Here is a 23,423-nt window from a genome sequence, read left to right as displayed (position 1 = left end):
TACTGCCTAATTTCCAACTTCCTATCATTATCCCCCTGTGCCGGAAACTACCACCCTTTCAGATCTGGTGCCTAAGAATGCTCTTTTCAGCTTATGGAAGCGATAAAGTGTGTTGAAGATTTAAACTTTCTACATTTTTTTTTACAAACCTCCAGTCATTGCACTCCTTGCTTCTTAAAGGATAAGTGAATTAAATTAATTGGCTAATTAATGAATCTTAATAGCTGTAAAATACTCTCTAAGATGTCTACACTTGACAACTTCAAATGCTGTTTCTTATGAGGAAATTTCCCTACTCTAATAGCTGTTCTAGTCTAACATTTCATTCTCTTGCCAGGAAACACCATCCTTATTTTCAGCCTGGTTCGAGTCTAACGTTCAACCATCGGAGCACACTGAAAGCTTCAAGGAACACAGCCACGGGAGAAAGTAGTTCAAGAGGGACATGCTGCATTATGGGACACCATTGATAAAACTGATCAATAAAACCAAACATACTCTATTATGCTTTTGGACCCAAATCTGGGAGGGAAGATCTCATATTGGAATCAGTAAGAGACACCCTTTCCTCAGCAGTGTTAGGTTTGGGAAAGAAATTGCAGGGGTATTTACATCATTCTAGACCCAGTTTACATTTTTCATGTTTCATGAGTGCAGAAGAAAAGGATTTACAAATCGAGAATTAACGTGAAACCTTCTCTACTGTTGGGTTGTGTGAGGGACCACGTAAAGGGGTTGCCTTTAAAAGCAAACCTTTCTGCCAAGCTGCTCCTTCTCCTCTGATAAAAGGTAGACTTTAAATACTTGAAAGATCTACACAGGTTTCCAAGGAAAATACAGCTCTTACAGCAGCAGATATTTTGCAAAGTGAAAGATCCAGAAGTGACCCAGTGAATGTGATCAGATGAAACGCAAAGGAAGAAATCAGTCTTCAGCAGGCAGGAAGTACTGATCTCACTGTTCACAAAATGCATATAATCAGAGGTTTATTTAATGTGATATTTGTGTAGATCCCGTTAAGATAGATAACTTTTCGTGTGCTTCCACACAGACAATAACTGTGCAATTGCAAATATGCATAAGTAAGGCAGGTAGAAGGGAATAAGTAGGAAGAGGTGAACGAAGAGAATGTACATTTCATAGTAACACTACCCCAAAAAGTCCTCTTTTAAACTGAAATATTACAAAACTAAGAACAGCACAATCACATTTTCAGAATCTACATAGCAGCATCAGTAATGTATTCCTTAAAGTCTTTGCTTGAGATTGATAACCTTGACAAAACCAACACACATGGCATACCTTTGTGCAGTTTGCCTTGATGCCTTTCTCCCATACAAAGTACCGCAGTTCAGCAGTAATGCATGCCTTCATTTTAATATATATGTAACATAAGAATCACTTCTTTGAGTCCAACTGAAGGTCTATCCAGTCCATTACACTGTCTCTGAGTGGTCAATGTCCTCAGGAATGAACAGGGCAAGCACACAGCAGCTCTTTCTTAGTGCATAGGGACTTCCTAAGCCAGAACTGTATCTTGATGACTAACAGATATTCCTTGTATGATTTGCCTGATACCTTTTTTTCACCTAATGACTCTCCAAGTTAACCTAGATGTTCCGCTGTCCACAACTTTCAGCCATCAGTTTGCCATGTGTAAAAGCAAGCACAAATGTCTGAGCGTGAAGCAACCCGATCTGTCTGTGGAAATACGCAGATGAGAGGGGAGCAAGAAAAGCTGGAAGAGTCTTTAAGTGCATCGGGTGCTCATGAGAAAAAGCAGGCTGACAACTGCATAATACACCTCTTCTGCCTTGGAGACAGAGAGGCTGTGACAAATTTTTTTGGCCACACACCAGGGAAATCACAAAACACTTGTGATGCAGGGGCTGAACAAGACCACAGTTAAAGTGCACTGTAGTATCTAGACTAATCAGCTCTACACAGATGCCTACAGTGACACAGTAGCTGGAGGAAAAGAATAAACAGATGATGGAGAAGCTGCTAGTGTTTTAAGAGGAGCGATTTACTGCTCTTAACGTGCTGAGAATGTTCAGTATATTTACTTCTTATAATTAAACTCTTGTGTGTTTTACCTCAGGGCCATCATTGCCAGACTACCTCCTCTAGCACTCCTACCATATTTGTGCTAAAGTAGTAAACTGCTGAAGCAAAGTGTCTACTTCTTCGAATTTGAGATTTTATACTGATGAGAGCAAATAAAGCAATGTCCAATTTTGTCTATAATTTAATTACCTGAAGAGACCAGATATAATGGTATTATCCAAATACTTTGATGAAAAAATGTACACCTCACTCTGATGACCAGCAACTGCACTGCCATGCAGCTTGGTGGGAAGGTGATCAAATTCAGTACATACATACGAATTGTTGTAGATCTATCCGCTATAAGTATCATTGATTAGGGAATTCTGAACTGGTCTGTTGTTATGAACTGGTCTGTTGTTGCCGTTGCAGGAGCCATAAACAGAATCAGAATGATCTTGGGAAGGAAAAATATACCAGAAATATATGCAAAAATATACAACAGCTATAAAAAAGGAATCGATTCACATCTTGACTTGTGCCTTATTGCTGCCCGTTCTGATTTGAACATTCAAAAGATTTGGCTAGTAAGTAATGGTTGGCTTGTTTGGGTTTTTGGGGGTTTTTTTTCATCTGTATTCATCATAGAGAAACATGGAGAAGACAGCTATGCTAGCATGTTGAGAGGTGCATTAGAGGATCTTTCTCACCTGAAGTGTTTGTAGAGCAGGTGACAAAACAGAGAAACTGAGCAATGGCAGATCTGCAGGGCCAGAGAGTATTTCCCCAAGAGCTCTGAAAGGAACACAAAACTGAATTAATCCTGAATTATTCTTGAACTCAAGTATCCACGAGTTGCATTAAAGTTCTCAGTAGAAGAGCACAAGGTAGTTAACTTGATGACATTAGTAAAACATGTTCCTGAAAACATCTGAAGATCTTACGAACTATTAAATCTGATGTCCATGCCAGACAAATTAGTTGAAATTATTTCAAATAACTTCAGTAGATATACTGGAGATAAATGTAGAAATTTGCTATATGAACTCAGACTCAATATGTGTGTTTTTAAAGTGAAATCATGTTCCACAATGGATTTTTTTAATTCAAGCAGGTAAGAAAGGGAAATTGTCTCAGCATGGCCTGCTGGGATTTTCAGCAGGCAAGCAGCTAGGGCAGTAATCACACCAGGAGAACTGAAAGATGGGAATAAAATGTGAGTTTCTTGTACTGGAAGTACTAATTAAAAGCGAGGAAAGTAGAGAGGAGAAATCACCATTAGCTCTGACGGTGGGAGAGGAGGTCTTGGGGAGCCTGCCCTGCGAGAATCGGTGGCAGGAGCCATGCTCGCTGTGCACAGCCCATCCACGAGTCGTCCGGAGAAGTGCTGGAGCGATGGGGTGGCATGGCCTGGGGAGGGTACTCTGCTGTTCGGTAGGCTAAAGCTGAGGTTTACTGATGGTGGAGAAACACGGAACAACATTACGGCACTGAATAATAGCAGATTAATTTAACACAGATAATGTGAAACGCTATACAAGGGAAAAAGCAACCCTTCCTCTGCTGGCTGCCACAGGCCCTAGACAGGCTGCTCACACACAGTCCCGTGAAAATACTAGCTTAGTAGTGGTACAGAACCTGAACAGAAAGTTTAGAAATTAATTGGGGAAAAAAATAATAATCCGAGGACAATGTATGACAGTGCCACCCACCACAGCACACCCAGGTTTTGAGGAACGATTCAGCCTGTTGAGTACTGTACATGCTTTGAGACTGGCGGAGGCACCGAGGGCGCAGAGGGAGCGGCACCGATCGCAGAGATCGCACCACCGCCTCTCTGAGGGGAAGGTGGCTATGTGGGGTCACTCCCTCCACCGAAGGAGACGGTTGCGGTGTCGGAGGCCCACGGCCACCCTCGGGGAGCCGGTCCGCCGCCGCCGCCTCCTCGCGGCCCCACAAGATGGCGCCGCGGGACCGGAGAGGCGTCGGGCGGAAGCGACGGGAGGAAGCTCCGCTCGCCGGGACGCGCTGCACCGCCCTGGGCCCGTCCTCGCCGCACAGGAGGGAGGGAGGGAGGAAGCAAGCGTTGCAGGTGGCTCTGCTCGGTTCCCTTCGGCTCCCCTCGCCCGCCGGAGCCCCACGCTGCCCGGGTGGGTGCGGGGATGGCGTTGCCTCTGGGCATGCTGCGGCCCTAGGCCTCCCACCTCGCTGGGCCGCGGCGGGACGGCTGAGGGAGGGACAGCCGGGGCGAGCGGGAAGGCGAACAGCTCGGGAGGCGGTTTTGCTTTCGGAGCCGGGCGGGGACGGAGAGGCGGCGTTTATGGCACGCAGATCGGCTCTACGGGCCCGGGGCTTTTCCTTTCCTCTGCAAAATGTCGGCCCTCCGGCCTGAGGCAGGGGTGCGGGAGCTTGGGCTCAGGCGTCCTGTGTGTGCTGGGGCTTGAGGCCGCGGTGAGCCCGGGCGTGAGGGCTTGTTTTCCTGCCAGATCGTAGATTTAATAGGTTGTCCTGTTTGGCAGAGGCGAGAAGCTGCTTATCGGCTCTGTCATCGGGGCAATGCTTAACGACTCAGAGAGTCTGGGCACGGCATCTGTGGGAAAGGAATTCTGCCTTTCAAAGCAACAGTCTAAAAGTTTCATCCACTTCCTCCTTTATAACTAAAGTGACAAGCCATATACAAAACATAAGCTAACTGGCGTTACTAATAATTGTACAGGCTTTAGCACTTCACTTTTAACCTCTGATTTTTGACCCAAATAGCTTTTGGGTTTGTATCCTGGATCTCAGAGAAGACAGACCCTGGTTTTGGGAGCAGCAGGGGATTACACTGTTTCAGGCTCTGCTGAGGTCCAAAGACCTGTAATACATATGCTGAAGTTTGATCTGCATGCTTTGTTTGCAGGTCTGGTGGTTAAATGTGGATTGCCCCTGCAATGAACGTAATTTTGTCTTGCATGTAATTTGTTTCCCTTCCATTTGCAGGAATTGCTACTATTGGTGTTAAGGACACCGGTGTGAAGACATCATAGTGATAGGTAGGTCATAGCTCAACTGACTCTCCTGGTGGGATGACAGCCAGCCATAACTGTATCCTAAGTGCCAGGCAGGTCTTCTGTTTACAGCCATTCACAAACAACAGTGCAGAATATAGTGTTGGGAATTTTTACCTTCTCTTCCTTTTAATACTTGCCAATTGTCTCAGCAATCACAGGGTAAAATTTCTGCGTGACTGTAATTAGGGCGCTTCGGTATTAAAGTTAATATCGTACACCGGCAATGCACAGTATTAATCTGAAGCACAGAGTGTCAAAACGCTTTTCGGATATTTCCCTCTTCTGGTGGTAATTCTGCACCAAAAGTAAGCATTAGATAAGTATAAAATGAAATAGGTGTTTGTGGGAAGATGCACACTATTGATGTTGTTACATGGCATGCTTTTCTTACAGAACTCTTCAGATATTTTTAAAGAATATGTAGTAGGGTGAGTTCAACATACATTAGAGCAAACTGGTGTTTTAACATCTTAAATTGTGAAACTTACTGCCATGGATTGTCGTGGAAACACTTAGTATTCATGGGTTCAGAGAAATGACACATTCTGGATTTGCATGCCAAAAGCAGTTTGGGGCTGAAAAAAGCATCTGAACTGCCACTTGCTGAAATCAGGAGAAATGTCAAAAGTCAAACCCTCCTTGTTCCATCATTGGTAGGTCTTTTTGAGCTGCACATATCACCTCCAGTATGGCAGCCATGTGGTAGCACTGTACCCAACGCACCACTAGAGGGCTTTCCTCCCAGAGTATGAATTACGTTTCCAAGTTATAAAAAACAATATTTCATGGTTGCGTCTCGCAATATGACAGACATTGTCTCAACTTCTTTTGACTCCAGTGGAATTAAATGCTGTCATTGCTTTGATCAGATTTATTTATTTTCACTAATGCTTACTTGCCTCAAGTTGGCAAGGAGGCAGACATGTTTTGATGAAAGAGCTTACATCCGTATTTAATTATCAGTGGGGAAATATTTTGAAGCTCAGAAAAGGAAGTAATAACATTTATCAAAAAATAACTTTTCCATCATTAATGGTCAGCGTAGGCAAAGAAATCTCATCCTCATTTTAAATTCTACATTTGCTGGTAAGTTTCATATTTTCAGTTGCTTCCATATTTTATTTTTAAAAATATAAATAATAGAAGTAGAGTTATCACATTTATTTTCTGCCTCTTGACATGTTTCATATTTTATGTAGTTTGTTTTGTAATAGTAATTCAGATGAAAGTAAAACAAACTCATTCTTCAATTTACCGTCCCAGCTTGCAACATCATTATATTCTGCTTTATATTTGTAGTCTAATGTTTCATAAATAATTTATGAAAATAATTAAAGTTTCTGTGCTTGGTAAAACAGGTTTTTCATATTCAGTAAACTAGTATAGTTCGATAGGTTTGCCAGGGTTTTTCCCCTCCTGCCCCTTCAGAGAGCATATGTACATGTTGCTATTAATAATAAAGTATCAGACTTCACTTTAAAAAGTGTATTTACATTATGCTCTGAATCTGATTTCTATTTATGCTGAAGCTAGTTCAAAGAATCTTTTGTCATGCAGGAATTAGAGTGAACATGAAAATGAAATACACATACTTTTTCTGAAGTGGAAATGAAGAATCTGCTACTGTGGACTTAGGTTTTTAAGAATGAGAAAAAGACAGTATGGCAACCTTGACAGTATCCAGATGTATGTAGCAAAGGGACGAAAAGTACATGCGTACGTCATGAGAGTGGAGATAAAAGTTTTGAAGAGAGCTACTATGGGAAATGAGATATTTGAAGTGAACAAAGAGGGATAGCCCAGGAGCCTTTTATGTATCCATGGGTTTCGAGTGTTACAGGTTACTGCAGTGTTTTACAGTGACCGCTGGGTTTTCTGCTTCTTTAAAGCAGGCAGGAGAGAATACAATGGATTCACAGTCCTTGGTTGCCTAATGCCTGATCCTGCAATCCTTCACTCGCATGAGTTGTCCCATTGGTCACACTGGGACTGCTCATGTATGCAGGGCTTCTTGTAGATGGGTTGGTGTAATCAAGGGTTTATGGGTTGTTTATGGGTTTGAGCTTGGTGTGGGCTTTGCAAAGGACAATAATTTGCCTTTGTGGTAGCTGCATGATTTGCATCTTCTTTGAATGCAGCCCATCCCCATTCTCCTTTCATGCAATACAGCTTATCTTAAGAGGCAAAAGTTGCTGTTTAATCAGTATTGTTAAATCTGAGGCACATACAACTCGTGTATGTACTGTATTCATATGCATTTTGAAAAATCCTGGGTTTGTGCTGGTATAAATCTACAACAGTTCTAAGAGCTGTCTTGGCTATATTCCAGAGTTGCTGGGAATAGCATTTGACTGTGTCTTAGAGGTAGCAATGGTAGTTTAGTGTACCGAGTTTCCGTTACCTTTCACTGGCACTCACCTAACATAAAGTTCGAGTTGAGGGTGAGTGCATCAGGAGAAATATGTGGACGAAACAGCTAATGTCTTAATATAATAAAATAGTTGTCAGATAGGAAGGGGATTCAGAATATTTCTCAGTGCTTCATGCTGGTAAATCACACTGAAAATAATGGTAATTATGAATCCTGCCTGGTAGTTAAAGATACCTTTTTCTCCCTTTTTCTGCTGTCCCCCTCTTTTTTTTTTTTTCTCCTCTCCAGTTGCCCCTCTTCCTTTAACCTTTACCTCACATTTAAAAAATGTGATTGCAACCTGAATTGGCTTATGTTTTATGGGAGGCAGGATCATATGTCTAAAAAAAAAGAGAAATAAAATGAAAGAAGGGATTGCCTGCGGTTATAAGTGCACCTCACTACTTGAATGGAGTCAAGATGGGTTTAATTATTTTATGGTAATTGCTTCTCTTATAGATGTCCCTGCACAGACACCACTAAAAAACAAGAACAGTGTGTTTCATTTAAGTTTATGATTTTTGTTTGGCATTAATTTGGAAAATAAAGGTTGTAGAAGCATAAAGTGTGGGAGAAAATAGAAAAGAAAAGGGTAATGGGGGGGGGGGGGGGGAAAGGTGTTCGGTCCCAGCATTTTAGGCTATATTGTGTAGAAGACTCCCTTTTAACCTTCTTATTTCAGTGGTGAATTTTAAGGAATTGGATTTTTATTGATGCTAATCAAAAACTATAAATAAGAGACTTCAACTAGCCACAACAGAGAAGGGATATCTAATAGCTGTAGCCACAGTACTCATGTTTAAGAAAAATATATTCAGTGCTTGTGACCATCTTAATACCTATATTTTTATGAATTATCGTTTCCAGTTCACCTTGATCACCAGAACAGACCCCACAAGAGATGGTAAGTGGTCTTTATAGGTTTCTATGTGATAACTTAGTCACATTTTATGTATAAAATGCATATAAACACTTCTATTGAACTGTCAGTGCAGACACGTAAAAATTAGATGTGAAAGTAGCTAAATTGCTTTGAAAATAGAATTCAGATTACAACAGTGAGTGATTTGTCTACTCCTGGGAAGACTCCAGAGACATAACAGGAAAATAACAGAGGACTCTGATCATTTGCTTTAGATTTATAGCTTTTGTTTCCTTGAGGAAATCTCTTATTTCCATTTATTCCGCAGCTGAAAAAGCACAGACATAGAACTAAGTTAGGCTTTAAAGTGTTCCTTTCCCTTTTCCACCCCAATATAAAACATTTCTGTAATTTCTTTTTTAACAGATGTATTTTTAATATTCAAATGCAAAAGGGGTTTTCAAGGGTCACTTTCAACAAAAAAAGCCACAAAAAGTAGTTGGACAGGCACCAGCATCACAGTTCCGTCTACATGAACTGGCTTTTTGTCTTCCTTTCCCCTAAATTAACAACTGGAGCTAGTCAGCTAGACAAATCAGCCAGCTGGATTCCAGAGCTTTCAGTAAAGTCATCAAGGCCCTTTTTAGAAACATTTTAGAAGAACTGGAGATAATTTTTGTGCTTTAAAAGAATATGTTGTCTTCTTTGGAAATACATAGAATGTAGGAGATACCTGCTTTTGTCAAGCTTCATGGTGTTTCAAAACTAGGTTTTTAAGTAGTTGAAAAAACAGACAAAATGTTCTAAAAGTAACCTGTGAATGTATCGGATTTGACAGCAGGACATTCTCATCTAACTGCTGAAGGATGAGGAGTCAGTGTGACATTCTTAAGCAAAGCAAGAACGGTAAATAAAACATTGTCATTGTAGCTTTTAGGTGGCTGGATGATTAAGAATGAAGAAATTCCATATGGAAGGCAGATGCTTTTCTTGCACCCACTCATTTTAGGAATAAATCTTCTGAAATGCATGGTCTTGTAGCAACACAGTGTTAGACCAAGAGGAGACTCAGAATGAAGTTTCACCTCCATGAATTTTTACTTTTCAGGAAAGATAATTTATCTGGACTTTTAAATCATGTAGCTGAGCTCCACAGCCCTTCACAAATAGGGCGCAATTTTTGATCAGAAATTCGTAAGGAATGCGTGTTTGTCGTAGTGTGTTTTCTTTATGGACTCTACTAGCCAGAGGTGTTTTGTTTCTGAGAGCACTTACCAGTGACCTTAAAAAGAGATAGCATTTATGGTTCTCTTACGGGATAATGGGCTCAATTTTGCAGAAAGAAGGGAAACATGAGAGTTACAATTGTTATTCCAAACTCTCTAGCATTTGCATTATTGCATGAGAACCAGAAAGTGAAAACAAATGTAAGTAAATGAAATTAACTTCACTTGATATTGTTATCATAAAATGGAAAGTATTTCTTAGGTTTGTTTTTTTCTGTTTTGTTTTGGGGTTTTTTTTTGCCAGAGGATCATTCCTGTAAGGCTATGGAATGGTGCCAGCGCAGATCAAGAAAGCATGCTTAAAGAAAGATTTTTGTCTTGTATGCCCTTTTCGGGGGAAAAAAAAAAAAACAACACCAAAAACTAATAAAGGACTGTAAATGTCACATTCATCTGAAAATCTCAGCTAATCTCGTCATAGTTTTGAGTGTTTGCCAAAACATGGCTTAATTAAAATTCTTCCAATTTAAAGTACTGGCATTCTGTTTTGGCCCAAATAAAATATTTTGTATGGAAATTAAGAGGTGGGGGAAAGAAAAAAAAAAATTTGCTATTTATCTTACTTATTCTAGGCTCTAGTTTACTCTATGGCCTTCTCTTAAGATCCTCTATTATCCCATCTTTTTGAGAATAGGATGAGGATAGAAATTAAATGGCCTGTAGGAAGGGGGCTTAAGGCTAGAGGGACTGTAGGGCTTTGTAGTTGCTGGTGAAATCTGAACAGCAGGAAACTGTTTTTTCAGGAAAACTAAGATTAGCTGGAAGACAGGAGAAGGTGTGTTACAGTATGTTTCATTCTATAGAACTATTTTTCCATGTACTTTATCAGTGGTACTTTATTACCCCTTTTCATATGTTGATTGCTGATGACTACAAAAGGGAGATTTACTGGCAGCTTGCACTTGGCTAAATACAGCCTTGTTTTTGATTGAGGCCATGATGGATATATGAACTTGGCTGAGTTGCCATTTGACCTTTTCTGAGAAACTTATTTTGGCAGGCAGATGGAGGAAATATGTTACTGGATAAAATGAATGCCTTTGTTTAATATGGAGGAATTTTAATCTCTTGTGTTTTCTGTCTGCGGATTTGGAAATCAGGTGTAGGTTGTAATACATACACCTTGGAGTGTTTCAGTTCTTGCAGCTCGCATGAGTGGCTATGGAAATGTGGAACATATCCACACCGCATATCCCCTAAAAAGAACTGACTCCCGCTGTAGTAGCACAAACACTTTGAAAATTCCTTCTGAACACTGCGACTTCTCTATTACTAATTCTTCATTGGTAGTTCTGTTCATGCAAAAACTCTTGTCAGAGTAATGAAGTGTAATGCACTTGCACTGTGTTAATACCTCTTCTTCTCTTTCAGATTCATATGGTTTATAATAGGAAAAGGATAACTAATGATTAAAAAGCAGACTTTGTGCTTATGTTTACAGTGTTTCTCCCCTCAAATACTGTTTTTTTTCCTCCTTTTACATTTTTTTTTCCCTGATGTTCTTTCCCTCTCCTTTTTTTGTCCACAGGAAGACACAGAGCCATGGTATTCTCAGAAAGTGTACGCAAGATACTGGAAACACTATGACTTAGCCATGCGCTGGATGCGTAGACACCAGAAAGCCTACAGGAAAGCCATGGAGTCCTTTTATCACCTGCCATGGCATCCTTCTGCAGCCTCGCCACGTGGCCGCTACTCCGATTGGGATGGGAATGATCTCCCACATACCCACAACTATTCTTCCAGCTATAGTCCACATGGCAGAGCTCAGTACCATGGGGGAGCTCAGCAGTACACAGATACCCACCAAGGGAGGGAGGATGCTGATGGGGACTCTGAAATGGAGGAGGACTCTGAGTCTGAAGGTGAGATAGAATATGACTTGAGTAACATGGAGATCACAGAGGAGCTTCGTCAGTTTTTTGCACAGACAGAGAGGCACCGGGAAGAACTGCGTAAGTACATGCTTGTTCTGTGTTTTCTGGTATTTGGTGGCCATAACATTGAGCGATGGATGGCTTCAACATTTACAGGTTTTGTAACAATTCACAGAAATAGGTACTGCAAGTGAGCAAGCCAAACAGCAAAACTAGTGGGGTGCATTTAAGTATCGTTCGTTAGAAGTAAGTGTCAGAACATGTTTGAAGGCTTTTCGTTAAGAGAGAGAGTGTTGCTTTACTCTTTGACTGCAAAGAGGAGAATAACACACTTGTCCAGAAGACAATATTCATCTTCAGTGATGAAGAAAAAACTCCAGAATTTTTATGGTTAAATCTAGATAACGTGCTATACGTCTGAGAGGGGAACCCAGAGGAAATGCTTTACTACATCACTAAACCCTAGAGTAAGCCTCAATGTATTTTATAACATGGAGCAGCCATTTTGTTTGTTATTCTTTGGATAATTCAACAGTAAAATTCCATGACTGTTTTCTTCTCCCCCTGCATCCCTAGGGTACTCTTCATTCTGTACCATACCAGAAGTTTCTCTTTCTTTTGCGTCTTGATTTGGACCCAAGTCCTTAAGCAGGGAGTATAAGGCAAAGGCTTAAGATTTTTCTCAGTTCTTGATCTTCAGAGGTGTTGGTCATCTTTGTTTCTGTGAAATCCTTAAAAGAAATATAAGATTATGTTGTACTTTAGTGGCACTTTACTGCATGTACAAATGTTGCAGGCAAATTTATTCCTGTTTTAAGAAAGCAGCATGATGAAAATAACTTTTCCAACAAGACTCCAATAGGAAGTACCCAGAATGAATGTTTAATAGAGCTTTCTCCGCTTTCTTTGAAAGAGGGAAATGTTGTAAATATGCATAATAAAGGCAATGATTAGGAGGGGGAGATAAAAATCAGAGGGTATCCGGTGAGCTGAAACGCCTAAGTTTAACTTCACACTTCCCATCAGTATGATGCACACACAGTTGCTCTAGTTAGCAGAGGAAGGTGAGTTACGGAGCTCAGTGGTAGTGCCTGACGTGCATCCCTTTCTCATCATGCTTTTGCAGAATCAGCTTGGTGCTCTGTCGAAATGTTCCTTTAATGAGGTATAGGATGCTTTAAGATGCTCCGCGACTTCTAGAAATGCAGTACATTTTGTTTGGATTTATTTTGTCTTTATGGTTAGCGGTGTTTAAAGGTGTACGAGTGATTAAAGTTCTCTGTCACAAATTTCCTATATGACCTTGGTATAGCTATTTAATCTCTTCCTGACCCCTCACTGGCTGCTTTTGCTAAAAATATGATTTGATTCTTTATGATGAGCTGGTGAATCGGGGAGAAGTTTGTGACTCAGAATACAGATTTTACTTTCGTTCCTTCCACCACAGCGGTGCTCGGAACCTTTTGGAATAATTAGGTCTCTGCTGTGTGCCATGTACTAGCCTAATTCTGGGTAAGTGTAACCCCTTTCACTTCAGCAGCACTATTCCAGATCTTGATGCAAATTTAAGCAGAGTCTTGTCTTTATTTGCTGCATGCTTGTTTCCTCAGTGGTGTCCCTGATAAAGTGAGGATAATAATAATCATCTGTGATTCCTCAAAGCATGAAAAAGTAAATAAGTACTTGCTTTAATTGAAATTTCAAAGTGCCACAGAACTCTTGTGTGAATGGTGCTATCTAAATGCTAATTTTATGAGTAATTAAAAATATGGTATGATCTTGTTCAGAAATATTTTTTTCTTGCGTAGTGGGGGGAAAAGGAAAATAGAATACATTTTTAAGTCTGTTGAAGTTTCTCAAAAGAGGAAATGTAAGCAGCAGGAGGAGGGGGAAATCGTTTCCCTGATGGTGTGGAAATGAGCTGGTATGGAGATCATGTTGAAGGCAGTACCACTGTACTCTATAAGGTAGTGTTTTTAATTTTCCTGGATGCTATTTCTGAACCAAATGAAATTTAGGGCTTCATTAAGCTGCGATCCATAATGACGCTATCATGTTATATCTTTCATACTATGCTGAAGAATGATTGTCATTCTGTATTGATGCTCAAGAAGATGGAGATAATGCATCCACAAAGGAAACCCACAGTTACTTAAGTATTTCCTCTCTGATGCCTTTTCCTTTTAATCCCAAAGTGTATGTCCTGGCCTGCCCTCCTCACCGTAGGAACAGATTTGTAGAGGAACTTGGCCACTATTAAGCTCAGTAATGCCTGAAATTTAGGCGCCCATCTCTGGAAGAGACATTTGTAATGTTGAGTTAGGAGTTTTAAATTTTCTCTAAATTGAATGAGAATGTTTGGGTATGTGAAAGCAGAATACCAATAGTGACCTTGATGATCAGTTGAATTATAAGCCAGCTGTTAGGGAACGTTAAGGGGAAGGCTGTGTCTCATATTTTCTGTCTCTGGATAAATAAGGGGCTCCAGGTGGAGTTCACAGCCTTTGACCCCTGCACCTTGATATGCACTTGGGAGAAGACACCTGGCTTGCTCTTCTTTAAAATTAATGCTATGCAAGAGTTTGATATATGTTTATTGCAACTTACTGAACTGTGAGACACATGCGAAAAGAAGAGCAGTGGGACAAATAGAAACGGGAATCTGGCACATAAAGAAGGGGATAATAGTAGAGAGGGTGGAGGTCTGATTTGTCTTTGTGAAGGATGACTTCCGTCAGTCTGCAAAATTAGGAAATACTACACAGCATCAATGCAGCTATTGTGGGCATGCATAATGAGAGTCCTGATTTACCAAGTACGATATAGCTGGTTCCCACACATGATCCGTGTCTCATCAACATGTAGAAGGATAATCAAATGGACTAAAATGAAACCTAGCTGATGTCAGACTCTTCACTTCTAATGCCTGATCTAGATAGAGTCTGCTGGAGGTAAACATGATCACGGACATTAGGGGATAGGATCTTGCTAAATTTAACTGTGGGAGACTTAAATAGGCCTGAGATGTAGGTGGGAAAGGCATTTATGTCTGGATGGTGAAATACAAATATTAACGCTAATTGCAAAGAGAAAGGTTTCAAAGATAAGAAAGCCATCATGTCAGACTCAGCAAAGAAGAAAACTTCAAATTTATTTCAGTTTTCACTCACTGACACAAACTTGAAGAAGAAGCAGATTCCTAAGTTCTGTAGTGATTTTTTGTTTTGTTTTGTTTTCACAGTGGGCATTTGCAACGATTGGATGACTTGCACAGTAAAGCCTTTGAAATCGGCAAACTCTGAGCCTGCTGCATGTTTTAATACTTCAGCAGTGATACAGTTGTTCAGAAACAACATCTTTTAAAACAATCTCTTTTTTCGTCTTTGAATTAGTGTCAATTCTTACTAGTTTTTATATTCATGTCAGGCATTGCAGTCGAGTTATGTGTTCCTGGAATGCCCTGAAGTAATTGTGAGCAGAGTTTTGCTGAGGCTGTATGAACTCAGACATATTAATGTGCTACAAACTTATCTCATATTCTAGATATATGATGCATTTGATTAAAATCCCTTACAGACAGTTTTAATTTCTTCCCTCTTCAGTTGTTTCTTCATAGGAAATCATAATTATCTAGTGAATCTGTTTTCTGGGGAGTTTTCTTGTCAGGCTAGTCTGTTGTTCTGGTTCTTCATGTAACTGGTGATCCTAATATACTGTGCTTCTTGGAGGTGTTTTTAGTTGCATTTAAAAGTCTTCCCTCTGGCTGGTGGAAAGCATGAAGTTATTTTTCTGGGTTACCATACCTGTCAGACCTAGGTAGTGTACTGAATTCTCCAAGCATCCTAGATGTAAAGGACAGAATGCAGTAAGTTGCCCCTTTGTATTTTCAAGAATTAAAAGGACAAAAACCAAGAAAGGGAGATTCACAAGCCTAACAGTTTTGCAACTAGGCTAATTGCGCATATTTATTACAGTTTTCAATTTAGGCTTTGAAACATGTATCCTGATGCAGTTTTTCTTTGTTCCCTTTTTACATATAAGAGAAAATGACTACCGTAACTGAGTGAATACAGCATTGCAAGAACATTGAGACCGTTCTGTAGTAGTCAACAGGCAATGAGACCGTGTCCTTTATTTAAAAACAAAGAAAAGCAAAGGAAAAGTACCATCATGTCAGTTCATTACTGAAGGATAATAGTCTGTCAATTGTTAATGCTATGACTAGTTTTTTCCGGTCTCTGTTTGTATTGCCCACACATACCCTCGAGCTTTTCCCAAAATAATGTTGTCTCAACTTAAAATTTTCATGCCAGACGGAAAACCTTTAAAAATATTGAAAGGAAATGGTGAATGAAGATGTTTGTTTCAAATCTGCAATTTGTAGGGTTTTTCCCCTCAGGTTTCTTTTTCTCTGAAAGATGATGGTTGCCACTGCCTCTTCTGTGAAGAGAGATTAATGGAATTTTCCATGTTTTGAATAGTACGAGATCCATGGAGCTTTTGGTTTTAAGGCCTATGTACTTCACTGGAAAATAGACTTTGATGCAGGTTTTTTGACCCCATCTTTTCTGTCTTTCCTTCAGTTTTTGGTAAATGCTTCTCCCTGTTCTTCACCTGTCCTTTTCTCCATCACACTGTAGTTCAAATTCTTACTCATGGACACCAGCATCTTTTTCATTTCTTCTTCCCTACCTTAACCTGTCAAATTGGTGTGGGTGGTGACCTTACAAATGTCTGCACAACTTCTTTGGCTTTGTCAGCCTTGTTGGCACATGAACTTTTACTGCTATCTTTAGAAATTGAATTGCTGAAGCTTCTGAGAAATGCCTGTGAAATAAGAGTGCTGTCTGCAATATGTGTGGATGCTTGGGAGATGCTTTTGAAGCATGTTCTTTTGTGAATTGAAGGAGAAATGTGAAAGGCTTTCCTTTTGTACCACATCTCTGCTCTTGATGATTGAACCTTTTACTGTGTAGCAGCAGAATCTTCTCAAGTGCACACGCTGTGTCCAATGTGTTACTTGGTACTGGAAGCCAACAGCTGAGAAAATGCCTCCTTGCTAGAGAAACAAGGAAAAGTGACACAATTTTCATTACTTTAATATCAAAAACTAATCTGTACTTGCAAAAATAGAGGTTCTGAATTGCATTAGGAGAGCAACAGTTGGGCACAGTTTTATATCTGTTTCATAAGAGACAAGGTTATCTTTGTATTAAGAGTATCAATTTGGGAACACATCCATTCGTAAAATAGGTGGTAGTCAAGAAGATATCCTTGGATCTCCTTCTAGAGACAGAATTTGAGCTTAGAAGAATGTTTAGCTTTGCTGTGTGGACCTATGTCTTTCCTATCAATCCAACACATTTTGCCACAAATGGACATTATGTTGTCCAGGTATACCTGCTGCTACAGGAATTAATGGAAGAAATACACTAGAAAGCTTGAGGTGCTGCTAGGGAAACGGCACTTTTTGTGTCACTGGACCAGATACAGTCAGAGATGGATATCCTCTGCTGCATGCTCAGTAGAGTTGTGTGAATGTTAATGGAAATTATATGTGAAATCTTTCTTATTTGTTATGTGCCTCAGGCTGAAACTTTGTCAGTGTTGGCGACCCCTGAAAGGATGCAAGTGCGAGGCCAGGCCTGTTATTTTGCTGCTAAGGGATGACCCAGGTTTCAGCTCCGAAGTGGCATCTGAGGATGCTGTGGACCGTGTTCCCATACATGCAGCCTGGAATTCCACTGCCGTGTTTGCCAGTGGCTGTACTGGGCTCAGTTCTTCCTAAGCATGCTGTGGAATGAGGCCAGGCTGAGAGATTTGGGATTGTTCAGCCTGGAGAAGAGAAGGCTCCGGGGAGACCTTATAGCAGCCTTCCAGTACCTAAAGAGGGCCTACAGGAAAGATGGGGGAGGACTATCAGGGAGTTGAGCGATAGGACGAAGGGTAATGGTTTTAAACTGAAAGGGGGGAGATTTAGATTAGATATTAGGAAGAAATCCTTTACTGTGGGGGTGGTGGGGCACTGGAACAGATTGCCCTGAAAAGTTGTGGATGCCCCTTCCATGGAAGTGTTCAAGGCCAGGCTGGATGGGGCTTTGAGCAACCTCGTCTGGTGGGAGGTGTCCCTGCCCAGGGCAGGGGGGGTTGGAACTAAATGATCTTTAAGGTCCCTTCCAACCTGAACCATTCTGTGCTTCTATGATTTGAGTTACAGCAGGTTTATAGCTAGGAGAGTGGGTAAAGAAGCTCATGTGGTTCAGTGTGCCAAGATGTCAAACACCTCTGTTTCCTCTTACATTTGGTGAAAATGAAGAATGCCTCAGTAGCTGCGTTAATATGAAAATATGTATTAAACTTTGGAAACCTGTGTTTACAATTGTCACCCTTTATTTGTGTCTCTAATGTGTTCCTGTTATAGTAGAGATAGTACATACCTCAGACGGCTTGTTGAGAGGCTCAATTTGTTCATATTTATAAGGGATTTTGAGTAACTCAGCAGGAAGTAAGCAAAAGCCTCAGGTCGTAGAATAATGAACAATGTGATCTGAGAATAACTGTTCATTCCAGACCTTTTGCTTAACAGTTAAGTTAGATGTCATCCCTGTGACCAAAAGGCATCCTCTCAACATCATCTTTACTGGACAAATACAGGATATGAACTACCCTCTCTCCCAGAGAGCTATTATCCCTAAGTTATTCATGAGTCAGTAAGAGAAGTCTGGGAATCTTGCATTGTTGCTGCCCTTAGTAAATCAGTGCTGTGGTAAAATTCCTTCTGACTGGACTTCTCTTCAGGATATGAGAATAAGATGTGCAGGACAGGGACAGATCATTGCTCCTCTCAGCTGCCTTGTCCCTCAACATCCATGTGCTAGATCTGCTTTTGATAGCTGTTTCTTGATAGTTGCTGGTCTCAGAAGGATCCTGTGGAAACAGGTCAGTAGCTTGTTGTCATATACGTGGTCACTTTAGTAGCTTTGATGGATTAGCTATTGGGACTTTCTCTTTACAGAGAAAATACATGCAGTAATTCAGTTTTAGGTCAGACAAGCAGAGTGTCAGTGCGTGTTTTGTGTCCATGTGGTTCCCAAGGCTCGAGGACATTGGTGTGACATACCTGGGCTCTGCAAAGCTTTGGCAAAGAACTGCCAGGCAGACAGCAGGGCTGAGAGGCCACATGTGGAACAAGGAATTCTTCCCCGGTCTTGTTAGAGCAAAAATAGGTTTCAGAAGGTTGTTTTAGAAGATTGCTTCATATGGGAACAGTTTGGTGTGGGAAGACACAGACACTACTTACACTCAGAACTGGTGCTGGTAATTTTTTGAAGGCAGGTCTGCCTGCTTGCTTATGCCATTAGCATCTGCAGCTGCTCTGAGTGGCTCCTCTAGTCTTCATTCTTTGTCCCTGCAGGGGAGCCTGTGAAAGCAGCTGCAGCTGCTGTGGAAAAGAGCAGGTGAGACCATGCTGACAGACACAGCTCCAGGGAAAAGTGGCATAAAAGCTGCTCTGTGCTAATCACTCGTCTCGGGCAGTCTGTCTTCACGGCTTATGCGCTTTTCCATTTCCCCTAAAATTCCATGATTACTGCTTCCATCTAGGTGCCACATTGCAACATTTCTGGATCTCTGCATGATTTTACTTAGGGTAGAGCTCTGACTCAGTTCTGTACTGGTAATTCTGAATTCATCCGCCTGTAGCGTGATACTCTCAACCTCGTAAGTGGACTGTGGCAGTGTCGGCTATGAGTTAAGCATTTTCTAACACAATGTTTTTTGTATCTACATAGTGGAACTGTTGCTGTAGCAAGAATGTTTAGAATTCCAGGGTGAAAAGCATCGTCAAGGACCAAGGTGGAAAAGGATGTAACGATGTGTGCTTTTTATGCTCTTTATCTGCAAAACCTGCTCAGAATCTACAACAGAGCATGGCAGCAAAATATCTCAAGTGTTACACATTTTAAGTCTCTGTTATAAAGCAAACCTCTTGTACAGTTTTGCTTGGAGACACGTAATTTACCCCTGCTAATTTTAATGGGGTGTTGTTAATGCCAAGACTTCAGAGGCACCATTTGCTTTTCAACATCTCTCACTGTGCGTCAGTTTTATCAGAAGCATCCATGTCCGTCGTCATTAGGGAAGCATGGGTGCTGTGGAGGCAGAAACAGGGAGTTCCATCTGCTCAGGTCTTTTCAAAACTCATTTCCTAGCATGCTGAAAATCAAGTGAGAGACAGACAGAGAGGCTGTTAGGCATCCCGTCTCAGACTTGGGTGGCCTTTACAGACTTCCATCATGACCTTGAGCATGCCATTTGGGACTAGATCCACAAAAACTTTTAACACAGGTGGAATTTAGAAACAGATATCCAAAATAATCTTTCTCTTCCAACCATGCCTTCCAGGAAGAAGGGAGATAGTCATTTATACCCAAAGGATGACGCATCTTAAACCCCAAGGTGCAAGGGAACATTGTTACTCTTATCTTTTCCAGTGGCTAGGTTGAGCACTTGTGCCACCTCCTGATGATCTGCCGTGAAGCCCATTCCAAGGAATCTAAAGCACCTCCTGCTCTAGGAATTCTTGTCTATTTTCTTTTTATTTGGACATGTAATACAGGGGTGATAGCACTTCCCTGTCTCTCAGGAAAATAGAGAAGGATGATACGACAACACACTGAGAAACTGTTGTGCTGCAGGCATGCGAAGTACTCAGTAAAGGTTGATCCAGCTGTTCATCAGTGTTACAATTGTTACTGGCATCCAAAGTACCCAGACCTGTTTATCTGGATATCAGAGTTTCCCCCTGATGTTTTCAAGGATGTATGTCTAAGTTATCAGAACAATGCAGTACGCTGAAATCATAGAGGCTATGTAAAATGAAGAATAAATCTTAAATGGATATTTGTACTGAAATTAGGTTTGTACTGAAATAAATAACGTGGGTGTTATACTATTGATTGTTATTGTTCCCATTTAGCTGGATAAGAATCACCTGGGTTTAATCTCACTTGTAGTTGCTGAAGTGGTGGTTCTTGCTCTAAAAGACAGCTCTGTATTCGCAGAAATTGGAGAAACTTTGCCAAGGAATGCAGGTCTCCAAAGAGCATGCTAGGCCTCAATTTTAATGGGGTTGTTCAAATACTAACAAGCCAATGCTGTTCTCTCACTGTGCACAAGCCCTTGCAGAGCACCATTATTTCTAGGTCTGCAATTCCTGATGTGGATGCTGAGCAGAAGGGTTGGAGGACTCACTTTAAAATTCATCAGTTGTCATTGCTTTGGGATTTTTGGACACTGGTATGGTGGGAAGGAGGCTGAGAAATTGTATAAGAGTCCAGACTATGGAGACTGCATCATGTGTTGACGCGTTGGTGGAGGAGGTGGTAGATGGCAGAGCATCTGACTGGCTTTGGAGGAGTGCAGGAAGAAGTATCTGCCTTTCTCTGATCTCTGTATTTCTCAGTAGGTAAAGCTGGTGATGTGTAGTTATTTGCATTCCCTGCTTTTTCATTCTTCCCTTGGCATTAGTTACCAGGCTAGATGGGCTTTTAGTCTGATGGCCCTCCTCGTGTAAAGTGTTGTCTTCATCAAGTCACTTAAATGCTTCCTTCACGTGTGAATTGTCCCATTGAAGTGTCAGAGTGGGAGATGTGGAGCTCCCACTTGCTAAGAAGTACAACTTAACCTGCTGAAGGGCAGGATGCCAGCTGCCTTTTTGAAAGGAGACAGTGCTTAGATTTATACTCCAGCAACCAACGGTGGAATTATTTCCAGCGTCAAACATTTCCCTTTTGCGGAAGGTACGATAGGACGTGCATCTGCAGGTTTTCTCTAGCATATTTTCCCAGTATTTTTTTGTTGTGTTTTTAATACTAGGCATAGCAATTATCTTCGTGTATTTAAGTATGTTTCATTTAATTTACTAGTATGGTAAAAGGAGATAAAAGGAGGTAAAAGCTCAGAAGGTCAAAAGTAAACTAAGTTTCCAAAGCTACCTCTCAGCTCTTTCTTTCACAAGTTTTGATACATTTTGCTGATTTCTTTACTTTGACCCTCTTTCCAGATGGCTCTTTCAAAGTGATTGGTCAGGCAAGCAGGCTAGTTACTAACAGCATGGGAAAAAATGCATATTTACTTGCTGAAATTAATTTTATCTGGATCAGAGATTGTTACTCAATTCCGCATGTCTGCAGTAATACTAACCTATGGGCCTGCCAGCTAACTTGAAAGGTCAGCTTGAGTATGCTTCTTTTCAGAAAATCAATTATATGATTGCAGATTGCTCTCAAAAATTTTTTTCAAATATTTTTTATAAAGTTGCAGATTTCCCTGCATGTATTACTGAGTTGGTTTCTCATGTCATACAATAAAACAAAGTTCAATTCAGCAGTGTAGTCTGTGGCTGTAGTCAAGAAAGGAATTTCAACGTAAAGTTCGAATGTGCAAGTTTGATTTAGAAGGCTGGTACAGGCTACTTTATTTTATTTTATTTTATTTTTTCCTGAAAGCACCAAACTTTTCAGTATTATTTAGCTGTCTAGCGCTCCATACATCATGGAACACTTTCTTCCAAGTGCATGTGCTTAATTTCTATTCAGGGCATATGTGAAAAAGGACTGTGAAACTCATGTTTCTTCAATGTGCTGGTTTGCTTTTAAAGAAGCACTTTTAAATTTGAATGTTTCCTTGCTCAGTTTCCTGCGACTGTGCCATATATGTATGTGTATATATAGATACAGTTATATATAGATTTAAGTAATCCTTCTGTTTATGCTAGCACTGGTGTCTTTGTCTGGCGTCAGCATTGTTGCCATCAGTGACAGATTGGAGTTGTTTTGGGGGATGGGAGCACAGAGTCAGCTGGTCTGTATTTAATCTTATTGCTGTAGACTTGATCCTTACTAGAGGCAGCTGCCAGTGCCTGATCCTGTACTAATTTCTAAGCAGCAGTCAGCAGCTTCCTGGCTGTTTAATTCTGTCAGATGGCACAAGCGTACAGTGTGGCCACCTTGGTGTCTCTGGTGAGATACAGACCCCGGGTTACGCTGGACTCACCCGTGTGTTTTCCATCCTAGATGCACGTATACCTGATTATGAATTACATGTAGAACATTCACATTTCTAGAGCAGGCTTTCACTTGAGGTTCTGCTGGTCTAGCTGGCTGCTTTGTGTTTATGTGGTTTGATTGTTTTGGTTCATTTTCTGGTTGGGGATAAGAATATCCCTTCTTGAGGGTTTCATTGTGGCAGGTAATAGAAGAAAATAAAAGAAAGGTGATTTGTTGTTTAGCTGGGCAGTAACCAGCCTAGCCTACTGCTAGTGTAAACAGGGACATGAAGGTTTGTATTGTTTCCATCTAGGATCTTTGGCAGTTTGTTTTGGAGACCAGAAGACAACCTTCTTGGTTTTTAATCCTGTTTCTAAAACAGAAATCGGCTTCTTTATTCTCTGGTTAACTGTGTAGCTTTGTGCCAGTCACTTAACTCACAGATGTCGAAATAATGTGAGATAATTAATTCTTTAAAACTCTCTGTCAGGTAGGAAAGTATTAGAGTCATTTTACAGATTCATTACAGGGAGGCATGTGGTTAATTAACTTGAAAGTGATACATGGCATGCAGTAGGAAACATGGAAGTGGAACATCTTGGTTCTAACTTTACTTCCTGGCTTTCTATTAATTTTGATTTCAAAGATAGTTTCTCTCCACTTGCTGTCTTGGTAAGTAATTTTGCCCTGTTTCTACAGAGATGTCCTCTTTAAAATGTGTAGAAAATCTGTGTTAAGTGGAAGAGAATGTATCAAACTGAGTACTTCAGATTAGCAAAATCTCTTTGCTGTCTGCATAGGCAGCCTGTTGCAACTGTGTCTTTCTTGGGGAGCATACTCT

The 23,423-nt window shown here is 40.7% G+C and overlaps 1 protein-coding gene across 7 annotated transcripts in view; it reads left to right on the top strand.

The window, feature by feature from the left end:
* Positions 1-4,019: 4,019 nt before the first annotated feature.
* GEMIN8 (gem nuclear organelle associated protein 8) overlaps positions 4,020-23,423 on the top strand; it is a 41,507-nt gene continuing 22,103 nt past the window's right edge. For 2 of the 7 annotated variants that reach the window (XM_054196274.1, XM_054196264.1), the window contains exons 1-4: positions 4,023-4,196; positions 5,029-5,081; positions 8,377-8,413; positions 11,186-11,612. In XM_054196274.1, coding sequence (XP_054052249.1) covers positions 8,411-8,413; positions 11,186-11,612 — 430 coding nt within the window. In that variant the 5' untranslated portion in view covers positions 4,023-4,196; positions 5,029-5,081; positions 8,377-8,410. Of the gene's footprint in view, positions 4,197-5,028; positions 5,082-8,376; positions 8,414-11,185; positions 11,613-23,423 lie in introns of all 7 variants that reach the window. The other 5 variants (XM_054196292.1, XM_054196282.1, XM_054196254.1 and 2 more) reach the window with 4 other exon arrangements.

This window comes from Rissa tridactyla, chromosome 1 (assembly GCF_028500815.1).
Source record: "Rissa tridactyla isolate bRisTri1 chromosome 1, bRisTri1.patW.cur.20221130, whole genome shotgun sequence".
NCBI classification, from domain to species: Eukaryota; Metazoa; Chordata; class Aves; order Charadriiformes; family Laridae; genus Rissa; species Rissa tridactyla.
This window is presented reverse-complemented; position numbering and strand designations above follow the sequence as displayed.